This window comes from Pundamilia nyererei, unplaced genomic scaffold (assembly GCF_000239375.1).
Source record: "Pundamilia nyererei isolate P.nyererei 1_Seehausen unplaced genomic scaffold, PunNye1.0 scaffold00021, whole genome shotgun sequence".
NCBI classification, from domain to species: Eukaryota; Metazoa; Chordata; class Actinopteri; order Cichliformes; family Cichlidae; genus Pundamilia; species Pundamilia nyererei.
This window is the reverse complement of record NW_005187422.1, coordinates 4,876,305-4,887,637: the sequence shown is the minus strand read 5'-3', so window position 1 is coordinate 4,887,637 and position 11,333 is coordinate 4,876,305. Positions and strand designations below refer to the sequence as shown.

Genomic DNA, 11,333 nt, shown 5'->3' with positions numbered 1-11,333 from the left:
GCTCATGTCAGGAGGGGCTAGTGCCTCCCTATATAATAGGCTGACATAGCGTCAGATGTCATTCAAAAACCTCTTCTCACTTCTCACAGAAGCCTGTACGACAACTGTGCTATTGGGTGGTAAAGCTAAACTGTCCACAGATTCGAGTGAACAACTCGGTCACCGGGCGCTTTGTTCCCAGCATTTCAGTTGTCCACTAGCATACAAGCAGTAGCAATACTGTTCTGTAGCTAGTGCTGGTGTCAAGTAGCAATATTTTCACCCTGGGAAGTAGCAATATTTTCCCAAAGCGATGTAGCAACACTTTGCTAATAAAGGTACCACTAGCTTCACCATGAGGCAGCAATACCCTTCGGCACTAGCGGTTTTACACATTAGGTAGCAATACCTGCAGAAAAGTAGCACTACTTTTCACCCCATGCTAGCTGAGAAATAGCAATATTCTCCACACTCAGTGTTGGTCTCGCTAATGTGCACAACCCTCTAGCTAACCATGGCTACGACTGACAACGAAGTTGCGAAACTTTGTCCTTGCGGCAAGAGGATTTCTGCCTGGGATACACACCCGTGTGTGCAGCATGCCTAGGCTTATCTCAGGCTCAGGCTGCCTTGACACCTGCACACGACTGTATCCACTGCGCGGCTTTCCCACGCAAACAACTCCGCACAGGCTAGCTCGCCAGACTAACCTGTCGGGTGGCGACTCTTTGCTGTGTGAGGCTGCTGCAGCGCAAGGAGAAATTGAGATGCCTGATGATTTGGCTGCAACCCCAAGCCCAGGCTGGGTATGAGCAGTCTCTTAGCCCATCTGATAATGTGAGTTTTTCCCCCATGTTGGAGTCACCCGGGGAGGAGATGATAATGATGACGGAGATGAGTCAGCTGACTCAGAACTCCTCCTGTCTGACAAGGAGGAGGAGGGTTCCACCTAGAATCAGCTGGGCTGCAAAGCCCTCGGCTACCGGCGAGGTTGAAAAACCGACACCGCCGTCTTCCCTGGATCTCGACATGCAGGACATGCGCAGCTGCTAGGCTCAACATCCCGTGGCCCGCCATACAAACAGAGGTTGTAAAATATTGTTTTGATGGTAAGAAATTGCCAAAGGTGAAAAAGATGGGAAAGCATGTGTTAGCTTACCAACCTGATGACTAAGGAAAAAGTGTTTTACTCGCTGCACGATCAGAAAGCGCCGCTCGGGGTGGATGCTCTGGCTCATGAGTGGCCAAGAACCCTCCTCTATGCTTTTCCCCCAGTGGCCCTCATTTCTCCAACTCTGGCCAAATTGAGAGAGAGAGGTCACTATATGATCCTGATAGCCCCGCACTGGCCAGGGAAGCCAGTGGCTGGCGGAGATTTTTCAGCTGCTGTGCGGCCCACCTTGGCTGTTACCACTACGCAGAGACCTCCTGTCTCAGGCACGGGTGGAAATATTCCACCCCCACCTGGAGATGCTAGCTCTAAGGGCTTGGCCTGTGAGTGATTTAACCTGAACACAGTGGGGCTCCCTCATAGTGTTATCGACACTATTCAGTGTTCTAGAGCATCGTCTACTAGGACGCTATATGAGCACAAGTGGCATGTGTTTGAAAGCTGGTGCTTAGAATCACAGGCCATCCCTTTTCAATGCTCTGCGGCAGTGATTCTGTCATTTCTTCAGGCCCTGATTGATAAGGGTAAAGCCTTCTCCACCATCAAGGTGTATTTGGCAGCAATTTCAGCCTGCCATATTGGTTTTGAGGGGAAGACTGTTGGCCAGCATCCCTTAATATGCCGTTTCATGAAGGGTGCACGGCGTAAATTGCTTACATCTAGGCCACTGGCTCCATCGTGGGACCTTCCCACAGTATTGGCTGCACTCTCCTGTTGCCCATTTGAACCCCTGGAACAGGTTGAGTTAAAATTTCTGTCCTTGATGACAGCTCTATTAATTGCTTTAGCTTCAGCTAAGCATGTAGGAGAGATCCACGCTCTCTCAGTGCATCAGTCATGCATTCAGTTGTCCTCGGATAATACGAGGGTCAGTATGCGGCTAAACCTCACCTTTATCCCAAAGGTTGTCGGCACATGTTCCCCTACAGATGTTCTGGCCTTTCACCCACCGCCTTTCTCCTCAGAGGAGCAACAGCGGCTGCATACCTTGTGTCCAGTCCGTGCACTGCGCATTTATATCGACAGAACCCAGAGTGTCGGACAAAGTGAAAAGCTGTTCGTGTCCTGGGCTAATCCACATAAGGGAAAGCCTGTGTCTAAACAGCACCTCTTCCATTGGATAGTAGGAGCAATTGCCCAGGTCTATACTAGCAGGGGTCTTCAGCCTCCTCACACATTTGCTAGGTTTTACAGGTTAGATGTAACAGCACCTAACCTAGCGCATTCAGTCCTCAGTGCAGGTTCTTCCCAGGTGGGAGCTTCTCCCCTGTGAAGTGCTGTTGGGGACAGTTGTCTTCTTAACAGGCATGTCTGGCAATCCAGCAGTCAGTATTCCTCCCATAGTGAGACACGAAACGAATGCTATGAAAGAGAACTTAAGGTTATGTATATAACCCCAGTTCTCTGAGTAGCATGAGTGAGTGTCTCACCAGACCGCTCTCCTTGCTATGGAAGTGAGGAAGAGGAAGAGGTGGGCTTGTTTTGAATGACATCTGACGCTATGTCAGCCTATTATATAGGGAGGCACTAGCCCCTCCTGATATGGGTGTCACTTAGCCAGCTTGTAAGGGCTGGCGTAATGGTATCTGAGCTTCTGATGAGGTCACGCAGGAGGCCTTCCCATAGTGAGACACTCACTCAGGCATGTTTCGGCTTTTCCACGTCCCACGTCGGTTAAAGCGCTGCAGGAGTTCTTGGGGGGTCTACAACCGCTTTCTCCCCAGAGCTGCGCACCTGCTGTGTTAATCAAGAGCTCTCATGTCGTCTGTGTTTACCTCTACAATATTATATTTAGATGTATTTAGATGGAAGCTAGCGAGCTAACTCCCTGCTAACTTCTAACTCAGTTAAATGTCATAAATTCCGTTTTCATGGACGCCTGGATGTTAAACTTAATTGATACACCTGGCAGAGCAGTCACACTGATCATTTTATTACAGATGAACAAATTTAGACAGTTTTTCAACTCTCAGTAATGCCTCAGTGATCATTTGACTTTTGCAGCGGAGTTTGCTAAGAATGCTAATAACATCAGACTCAAAGACCGGATAGTGCTGGTCTACCAAGTCGTAACCAGGTCACTAATAGACAACTTAATTGACACCATTGCTACACTATGAAAAACAAAACAGGTTAGCTGAACGAAAGCACTTATACTGCTAACAACCAATACACGTCATTGTCCCAGAATGCATTGTGTGCGAAAAAACATGGCCGCTCCCACGGCTCCAAAATAATTTTAAACAACAAATATTTAATGAATAACAACAAAAAAATTGTAGTTATTCTTAAGTATGTTTTTATGTGGTGGAGATAATTTTTAACATATTTAGAGTAACTTGTCATAATAGTCGGGGTTCCCTTTAAGTGGACTCTTTCTATTTATATTTGTATTTCACAGCTTAAAAAGAGAGAAAATCATTCGGACACCATGTTGTTGAACAAAAGGACTATCATTTTTTGTCAAAAAGAATAGAAAGTCATGTTACAGATACAACAATAACTGTTTTCTTTTTATTTGTTATCTTTATCTCATTCTCCCTTCCAGTCATGACTTTATTGGAGAATTCACCACAAGCTACAGAGAACTATCCCGAGGCCAAAGCCAGTTCAATGTCTATGAGGTAAAAAAATGAAAAGAAAAAAAAGACCAAGAAGTACATTTCACTTTGGTCACAAAATGACAAAGATTTTCTCCAAAAACTATTTTTTGTTGATTGTGTCGATTAAAAACACAGCTAGTTCCTTCAGTGTTATATATTATTCATGAAGTAATATTCCTTGTGTTATGAATTCCAGCCTTTATTTGAGGACAGTATTAAATCGCCACCTGTTCATATTAGCTTAGAAATATGAGGAAAGACTATATAATGTGTTCTGACTTGTTTGTTGAAAAGCTTGTTTCATGTTTCCTCTCTTATGGTCAAGGTGTTGAATCCTAAAAAGAAAGGCAAAAAGAAGAAATACATCAACTCAGGGACGGTAAGACTCGTCAGTGTGTCATGTCACATGTTTCATGGGGATGACTCATAGCAGGAGTGATTTATCAGTCCAGTAAATGTATAATGTTTGCTGTTAGCCTGTCTGTAACCTCCCTTGGTTCTCTTGATATTTTTCCTCATTTCCCTTTCACTTTCTCCCAATCTTCAAGGTGACCCTGCTGTCTTTCAAAGTGGAGTCAGAGTATACATTTGTCGACTTCATCAGAGGAGGGTAAGAACTCAGTCAGTCATGTTTCATTAGGGTAGAGTCGAACATACACAAATGATATTACTGGAAGGTAGTACAAAGGGTGCAATGTGTTATAAACTTTGACTAAAATGTTTACACACTTTGCTTACATTCTGGTTTTCCAGTGAAAAAAATCAGCCCTCATTTGATTCTTGAGTCACAGTTTAGTGACTCTTCACAGCTTCTGTCTTTTATCCCCACTGCTCTTTGTTGAACCTGACACTTAGTTTGCCACTGCACACAATGTTGTTCAGATAAATGATAACCAAAATAGCAGATTTCACTAGGAAATGTCTGCTTCTGATTGATGAGAACTTGAGTTGTCACTGAAGATGACCTTGACTGATGTTATACTTTTTACTTACATCAATTATTCTAAACAAAAAAGACACATTGAGTATCACGACAAGCTGGGCAGTCATGGCGTAACATGAACATTTGTCTTGTTCCAACATGACTGTATACAAAGCAAGATCCATAAAGACATGGATGAAGAACTGGGCCTGGAAGAACTCTGCGCCTTTGGGATGAATCAGAGCAAAGTGGATTCAGGCCGTCTTGTCTGACCTCACAAATATGCTTCTGGAGAAATGGCCAAAAATTCCCATAAACCTCATGGAAAGCCTTCCCAGGAGACTTTTACTCAAGTTATACTCATATGTGTGTGAAGCCAGATGAGTGAATACTTTCAGCAATGTAGTGTATTTCTCATACTTTTACTTTATAAAACTAGGGGTTGAAAATGTTTTGGAACAAAAGAGCATCAGTAATAATGATGTGGTTATAAAACCATAACATGTAAATAACTAACCCCCAACATGCCAGAAAAATGCAATATAACTCATTAAACTGAAATGGCAATAAAGCAGAGGGCATGACACAAGAAAGTCAGGTATGCTATGCTCTCAGCACAACTTAAACACAGCAGTCGTAACTAAATCTAAAGCAAAAGCTTAAGAAAATACACAGTAATTCAAAGAAAGTGCTTCACCCCTGTACTTCTAGTTGGTTTACTGACAACCACAGATTGCATCAGGCAGATCAGACAAGTGTAGCGGATGATGTCATATTGCATCAGCTCTAACTTTGACCAATATGAGCATGCTTTGAGTTGCATCAGCTGCATCAGGGTCACACTCTTAACGTTTGATTTGTTAACTACGTAACCTAATTAGCTGAAGTAACTAGCGTTTCACTCATAAATACTGTGTGATATTAATACAATAAATGTGTTACAGCAGTCAAGCAAATAGGCTGGAAGAAAAAACATTCCAAGGTAGTGCACTTTATTTGAACACTGATGTTTCTTAAACCATCAGTGAGGCGTTTGCTGCTGCCTCACTGCTTTTGGTTTAGAGTTTTATATTGCTGAATTTGTTTTCTCATCATTCTGGACAGCTCATTTTTTAAAAATTGTTTTTGTTGTGAAATGTAAGTTACAGAAAGCTGAAGAATTCACTGGGCAAAAACAATACTACATACGTTAATAATTTGTAGATTTCAAATACTTTAGATGTCTTACAATTTCTAACCAGTATGTACGTTTCTCGATCTGGCATGAAGAGCTGTAGATGTTCTTCCAATCTCAAAACGAAGTCCTGACCACTGTGACTGATATCAATGTGCTCAATCTCCCACCAGGACACAACTCAACTTCACTGTAGCCATAGACTTCACAGCATCCAATGGTAAGACAGTGTTTCATCTTAATGCATGCAGGAAATGTCCACACATCTGTTCAGTGAGATTTTTTTGCCCACAAAATAATTTGTTGTCGCTTTTTTACTTTAGTTAGACTCTTTTTGCCTTCTTTTGAAAAAATCAATTTCAGTGGCATTGACAAATAACTGCTACACAATTATTTGTCTGTCTTGGTGGTGGTCTATATGGAGACACTATTCGTGCTATTATGTTCCCAAATGTCTATCATGCTATCATCAACCATCACACATATGCACAATATGTACTTCTGTGTAAAGTATGGAAACTGGAATATGTCCTAAAAATATCACAATGGACCAGCTGAAGAATATAGCGCACAAGCCGATTGTCCATTAAAAATGACCTTCACATTGAGAGTTGCTTTTTGATTAGCCACTTAAGAGCATTTTTAAAAAGCCTGAACACCAAGTCCCTGTTATTCTACAGAGGTGCCTGCAAAGAAACACAATGACAGTCACCTATCAGCCAGACAGGAAAAAACAAACTCCTAATTGCAAAGTCTTTAAGTTGAAAAATTCTCAAAGAAAGAAGCTCTGTTAAAGAAATAATGAGAGATTAGCAATATTACACCTAATCTGGTTGTTCAAATACTTCATCAGTCCATCAGGCTAATGGGACTTACTAAACTGAGGCAGCCAGATTATTGTTGTATTGTAATTAGTGTTTACAAGACATGATTGATAGTGCTGATTGACAGCACAATTTGTCAGTTTTGGGCCAGGAGTTACCTCTGTGTTTGCAGGAATTTTATTTTTTTGCCCGTGGCAGCGTGCTCGGTGCTCGCTCAGATTTCAAGTTTAATTTTCTGCTGTAGAAAGAAGTTTTCTTCCCACGCAGAGTGAACAGCAGACGCTGATGTTTTTGTCACTTATTACAGAATCAAATTCAAAGTAATGTCAGTATTTCAAAGCTTTAAACGCTGCACGTTCGTACTCTCTCCCGCTCTCCATATTATTCATCGTTGATCTGCACACGTCTGTTGCTGCCACGGACGTCGTACGTCATTGTCATGAGACACTCTCACCAACAAAATCATGGTTTAGTAACGCAGTAAGGCTGCGTGCTTATGGGAAAGTAACAGTAATCTAATTACTTTTTTGCAATAGTAATACTTGTTCTCGTTACTTGAAAAAAGTAATCAGATTACAGTAACGCGTTAACACATTACTGCCTATCTCTGCTCAGCACATTGCAAAGCATGGAGTAAAGGATGCTGCCACAGCATATGTTTCCTGCAGTTACAGATCACTGGCAGTATCTGGCAGTCTGATGCACTTGGCTGGGTTTGACAGGTGCCTGGAGAACGATACTTGCTCTTGCTCTGCATTGTACCAAGTGTAATCAATAATTACATATTCCCCTTTACATAATTTTATTATATAATCACCCCACATAATTATGGTGTGGGGTTGTTTTTCAGGAATAGATCTCACAGGCTTAGACAGAAGCTTAATGCTTCAGGGGATGGCCCCTTCCTCTTCCAACGTGGCTGTGCATCAGTGCACAAAGCAAGGTCCATAAAGTCATTAATGAGCAGGGTTGGTGCGGAAGAAAAACGTTGTTAACAAAAAGTTGTTATAGCTGCAAAAGGTGGGGTATTTTATAACGTTGTGACTACTGACAGGTAAGGTGAATAATACCGATTATCTTTTAGTCATGGCACCTGTTAGTGATTGGGATATATTAGGGAGCAAGTAAACATTTTGCTCTTAAATGTAGATGTGTTTATCAAAGAGGGTTTAGCGGCTAAAACAGGACAACACTGCTTAAAACCTTTCATGCTAGGTTGTGAGCCCACAAATTGAAAAGACCGCATTCAGACTTAAAGAACTGACAACATGTCAGACAGCAAAGAAACTACACAGACACGAATAAGGATGCTCTTTGAAATGTATTTTCTTTCCACGGCTCCGTAATATCAATTCTACAAAACCACGTTTCTCAAAATTTAGTTGGTCTTTTTTTTGGAAAGCAAAAAACAAAAACCGACTAATTCCAGTAGTTACACAACATAGTGGTTTCCTTCATCATGTCTGCATGTGTGTTTTTTGCAAGTGTAATAAATGTGTAATTGCTTTTCTTCATTCTCTGATAAGAACATTCTCACGCTAATTTTGCTGCATGCTGGTGGGGATTTCTCTCTTTCTAGGTAACCCGTCCCAGCCGACATCGTTGCACTATATGAGTCCATACCAAATGAATGCATATGCCATGGCCCTGAAGGCTGTGGGAGAAATTATCCAGGACTATGACAGTGACAAACTCTTCCCTGCGTATGGCTTTGGAGCTAAACTTCCCCCAGACGGCAAGATCTCCCACGCCTTTCCACTGGTGAGAGTCATGATTGAAACTGAGGGAGAGACTTTTTTAACTGTTCGTACTTGAAAATATTGACTTCATGGGCGATTTTTGTTAATGGTGGTGCAATTGTGAAAAGCGACCGCCTCTGTGCAGTAGTTAATCAATTTACTCTTGGTCAGTCAAATGAATGGTGTCATTAATGGTGAGCTGATGTAGCAGAAATCACAGTTAGGTCCATACATTTTTGGATTATTTGTACTTTTTTTTTCTCAAGTTTTTTAACATTTCTTTTAGTCCTGCCACTGTACCCCACCACAGACAATAATAAAAATAAATCCAACAATCAAGATGTGATTGAAGTCCAAACTTTCAGATTAGGCATTCATTTAGGAATCACAGCTATTCCATCTGGTTCAGATTCACTGCCCATTTTCAAATACTCAAACATAACTGAGCAACTCATAAATAGCTTTAAAAAAGCATGTTCTCTCTTTATTCCACAACAAATTTAGTAGATAAAAGATCTGGTTCCAAGTGCTGGACTTGGATTTAGTAGCTTTTCAATCAACCTCTCAATATGAGGTCCAAAGTTTTCTATTAGTCTGAAAATCAGAATAAATGGACAAGTCAACAATCTGGTACATTCTTAAAAAGAAGGAATGGAGGAAGGGCGCACTAGTGAATGCAGTTTGAGTTACAAAGAAGACTATTACAGAAGAAGCATTTAGTTTCCCTCGAGGAAACCATGTATATAACAACATAATGCACGAGTACATCCTTGTGAATGTACGGGCATGCACTTTGTACATACACTTGCACATGTCTGTAAACCACCCAATCAAATTGACTGCTTGTAAATCTAAGGTGGATATATAAGTTTTAACTCGTCTTGTTCACTATAGTTACTGTGAAACTCCAGTGTATGGATGTGTATATACTCTAGCTTTGAAAAACAAATGGGCATCACTTAATGAAAATGTTTTCACTCAGCATTCCTTAAATAAACATATAGCAACACGATTAACGCTGACTTCTCTAGTCAAAGTGATGAGTGCTTTCATAATGTAATGGTTTATTCACTTGTCTCCCTGTGAAAGGACTCTAAAGCCAGGATGGTGCAGTCTGTGTTTTATCAAGATCGAAATGCATTGGAGCTATTTTTTATTGTCAACCTCGCAGGGATATTGTAATTAGACAAACAAGAAAATTCAAGTTACCAAAACGCTTGTCTAAGTGAGTAAATCTGAGTAAAGTGAGTACCAACAGTTGAAAGCTGGGGAAAAACACAAATGTATCAAATCAAGTTCACTAAATGTTTTGTGTTTTCTGGGCATCTTCTTTTTTACATTGTGATGCACAAAAATGATAAAACAAACAACATGGACCATGCTCCAATAACCTGTGGAAATAATTGTACATTGCTGACTGGATGATGCAAATAACACGACTGTGAAGCCTCTGAAAGCAGCAGGCTGACAGTGTTTATATAGCCACATTACTTATCTCAGATTTCAAACTTTGTTTACATCTTGATGGTCATATTTTACTACAAAATCGTTTCATTAAAGAAGTGTGGGCACCTTAATGCATTTCATGAATGAAAAACAAAACCCTGTGTATCCTTCAAACATTCACATATCCTGTGGCACCAACAGACCTGCAGTGGAATGGTGAGACTTTAGTCAGTTTGTAATCTGATATTTCTAGTGATGTCAATGACAACAATATAATTTTTGGATCAGAAAATGGATATTTATTAACATATACTATATTTTACGTAGCTTATGAGTGGATCCAGAGGTTGGATGACATAAAGGAAAGGCTTTTTTTATACAGCAACTAAATAATAAATTAAGGTCTGTTGGCCTTTCTAACTTGGACACATTAAATATTGATATGTTATGTTAACCCATCTGCTGGTTAGACCACATAAACTCCAAGTATTTAGTTTGGTCTAAATGTTAAAACAGTTTACTCAGTCTGACACGTCTGTTCTCATTTTGCAGCGCTCTGCACTCTAAACTGTTGGAACACAAAGTAATCCCTTAGACTGCTTCACTACAGTTAGATGTCGACTTGCAATATTAAGTGAATCGTTTTTTCTGTTTTCATGGAACAACAGAAACTTCAGTTAAACATCTGCTTTTTCAAGTTCACCATATTCATAAAGCTTAAAAACAGGTGTGAAGTCAGATTAACTTTTTTCCAAAGATTTATTTTTGGTTGACATGTGTCAGCTCTGACTCACACATTCAACATCGAAGTCTTGCTTCCATTTCTACTTGTGCATTGCTGTACAGTAGAATCACTGTGGAGATTGCTTGGGATGATGTAAACTGGCTGTTTTGATGCATTAGAGTACCAGCTCTAGTCTGAGCCCTTCCCAAATGACTGAGTTACTCCTTCTATTACTAACTGTGAGCCCAGACCTTATGGTCACCCATTGTAGGAGAAATTAAGATACGCCAGTATGGGAGAAATCTGCTCTCTCTTTCTAGTCCCTGTCAGGACTCTTGCTGCAGCATTTTGGATTAACTGAAGGCTTTTCGGGGAGTTTTTAGGACATCCTGATAATAACAAATTACACTGGTCCAGCCTTGAAGTAATAAATGTATGAACTAGTTTTTCAGCATCACTCTGAGAAAGGATATTTCTCATTTTAGAGATATTGCGCAAATGTAAACAGAATTGGTCCTAGCACTGAACCCTGTGGAACTCCATAATTAACCTTAATGTGTGAAGAAGACTCTCCATTACATGAACAAATTGGAGTCTGTTAGACAGATACAATACAAACCACTGCAGCGCAGTACCTGTAATACCTGCAGCATGTTCATCTAAAATTTCCTCAGAAGTCAGTGTGCCATATGATTGCATTAGCAATAAATTTAATAACGCTCTATATTAACAGTTACACACTATATAGAAC

General features: G+C 40.7%; 1 protein-coding gene across 1 annotated transcript in view; it reads left to right on the top strand.

The window, feature by feature from the left end:
- The window catches only part of LOC102211551 (copine-9), a 189,663-nt gene that overhangs the window by 123,627 nt on the left and 54,703 nt on the right, over nucleotides 1-11,333 (top strand). Inside the window, exons 12-16 of the mRNA XM_013909198.1 lie at nucleotides 3,699-3,774; nucleotides 4,079-4,132; nucleotides 4,302-4,363; nucleotides 6,023-6,069; nucleotides 8,253-8,434. Of these exons, the coding sequence (XP_013764652.1) occupies nucleotides 3,699-3,774; nucleotides 4,079-4,132; nucleotides 4,302-4,363; nucleotides 6,023-6,069; nucleotides 8,253-8,434 (421 nt within the window). The remainder of the gene's footprint in view (nucleotides 1-3,698; nucleotides 3,775-4,078; nucleotides 4,133-4,301; nucleotides 4,364-6,022; nucleotides 6,070-8,252; nucleotides 8,435-11,333) is intronic.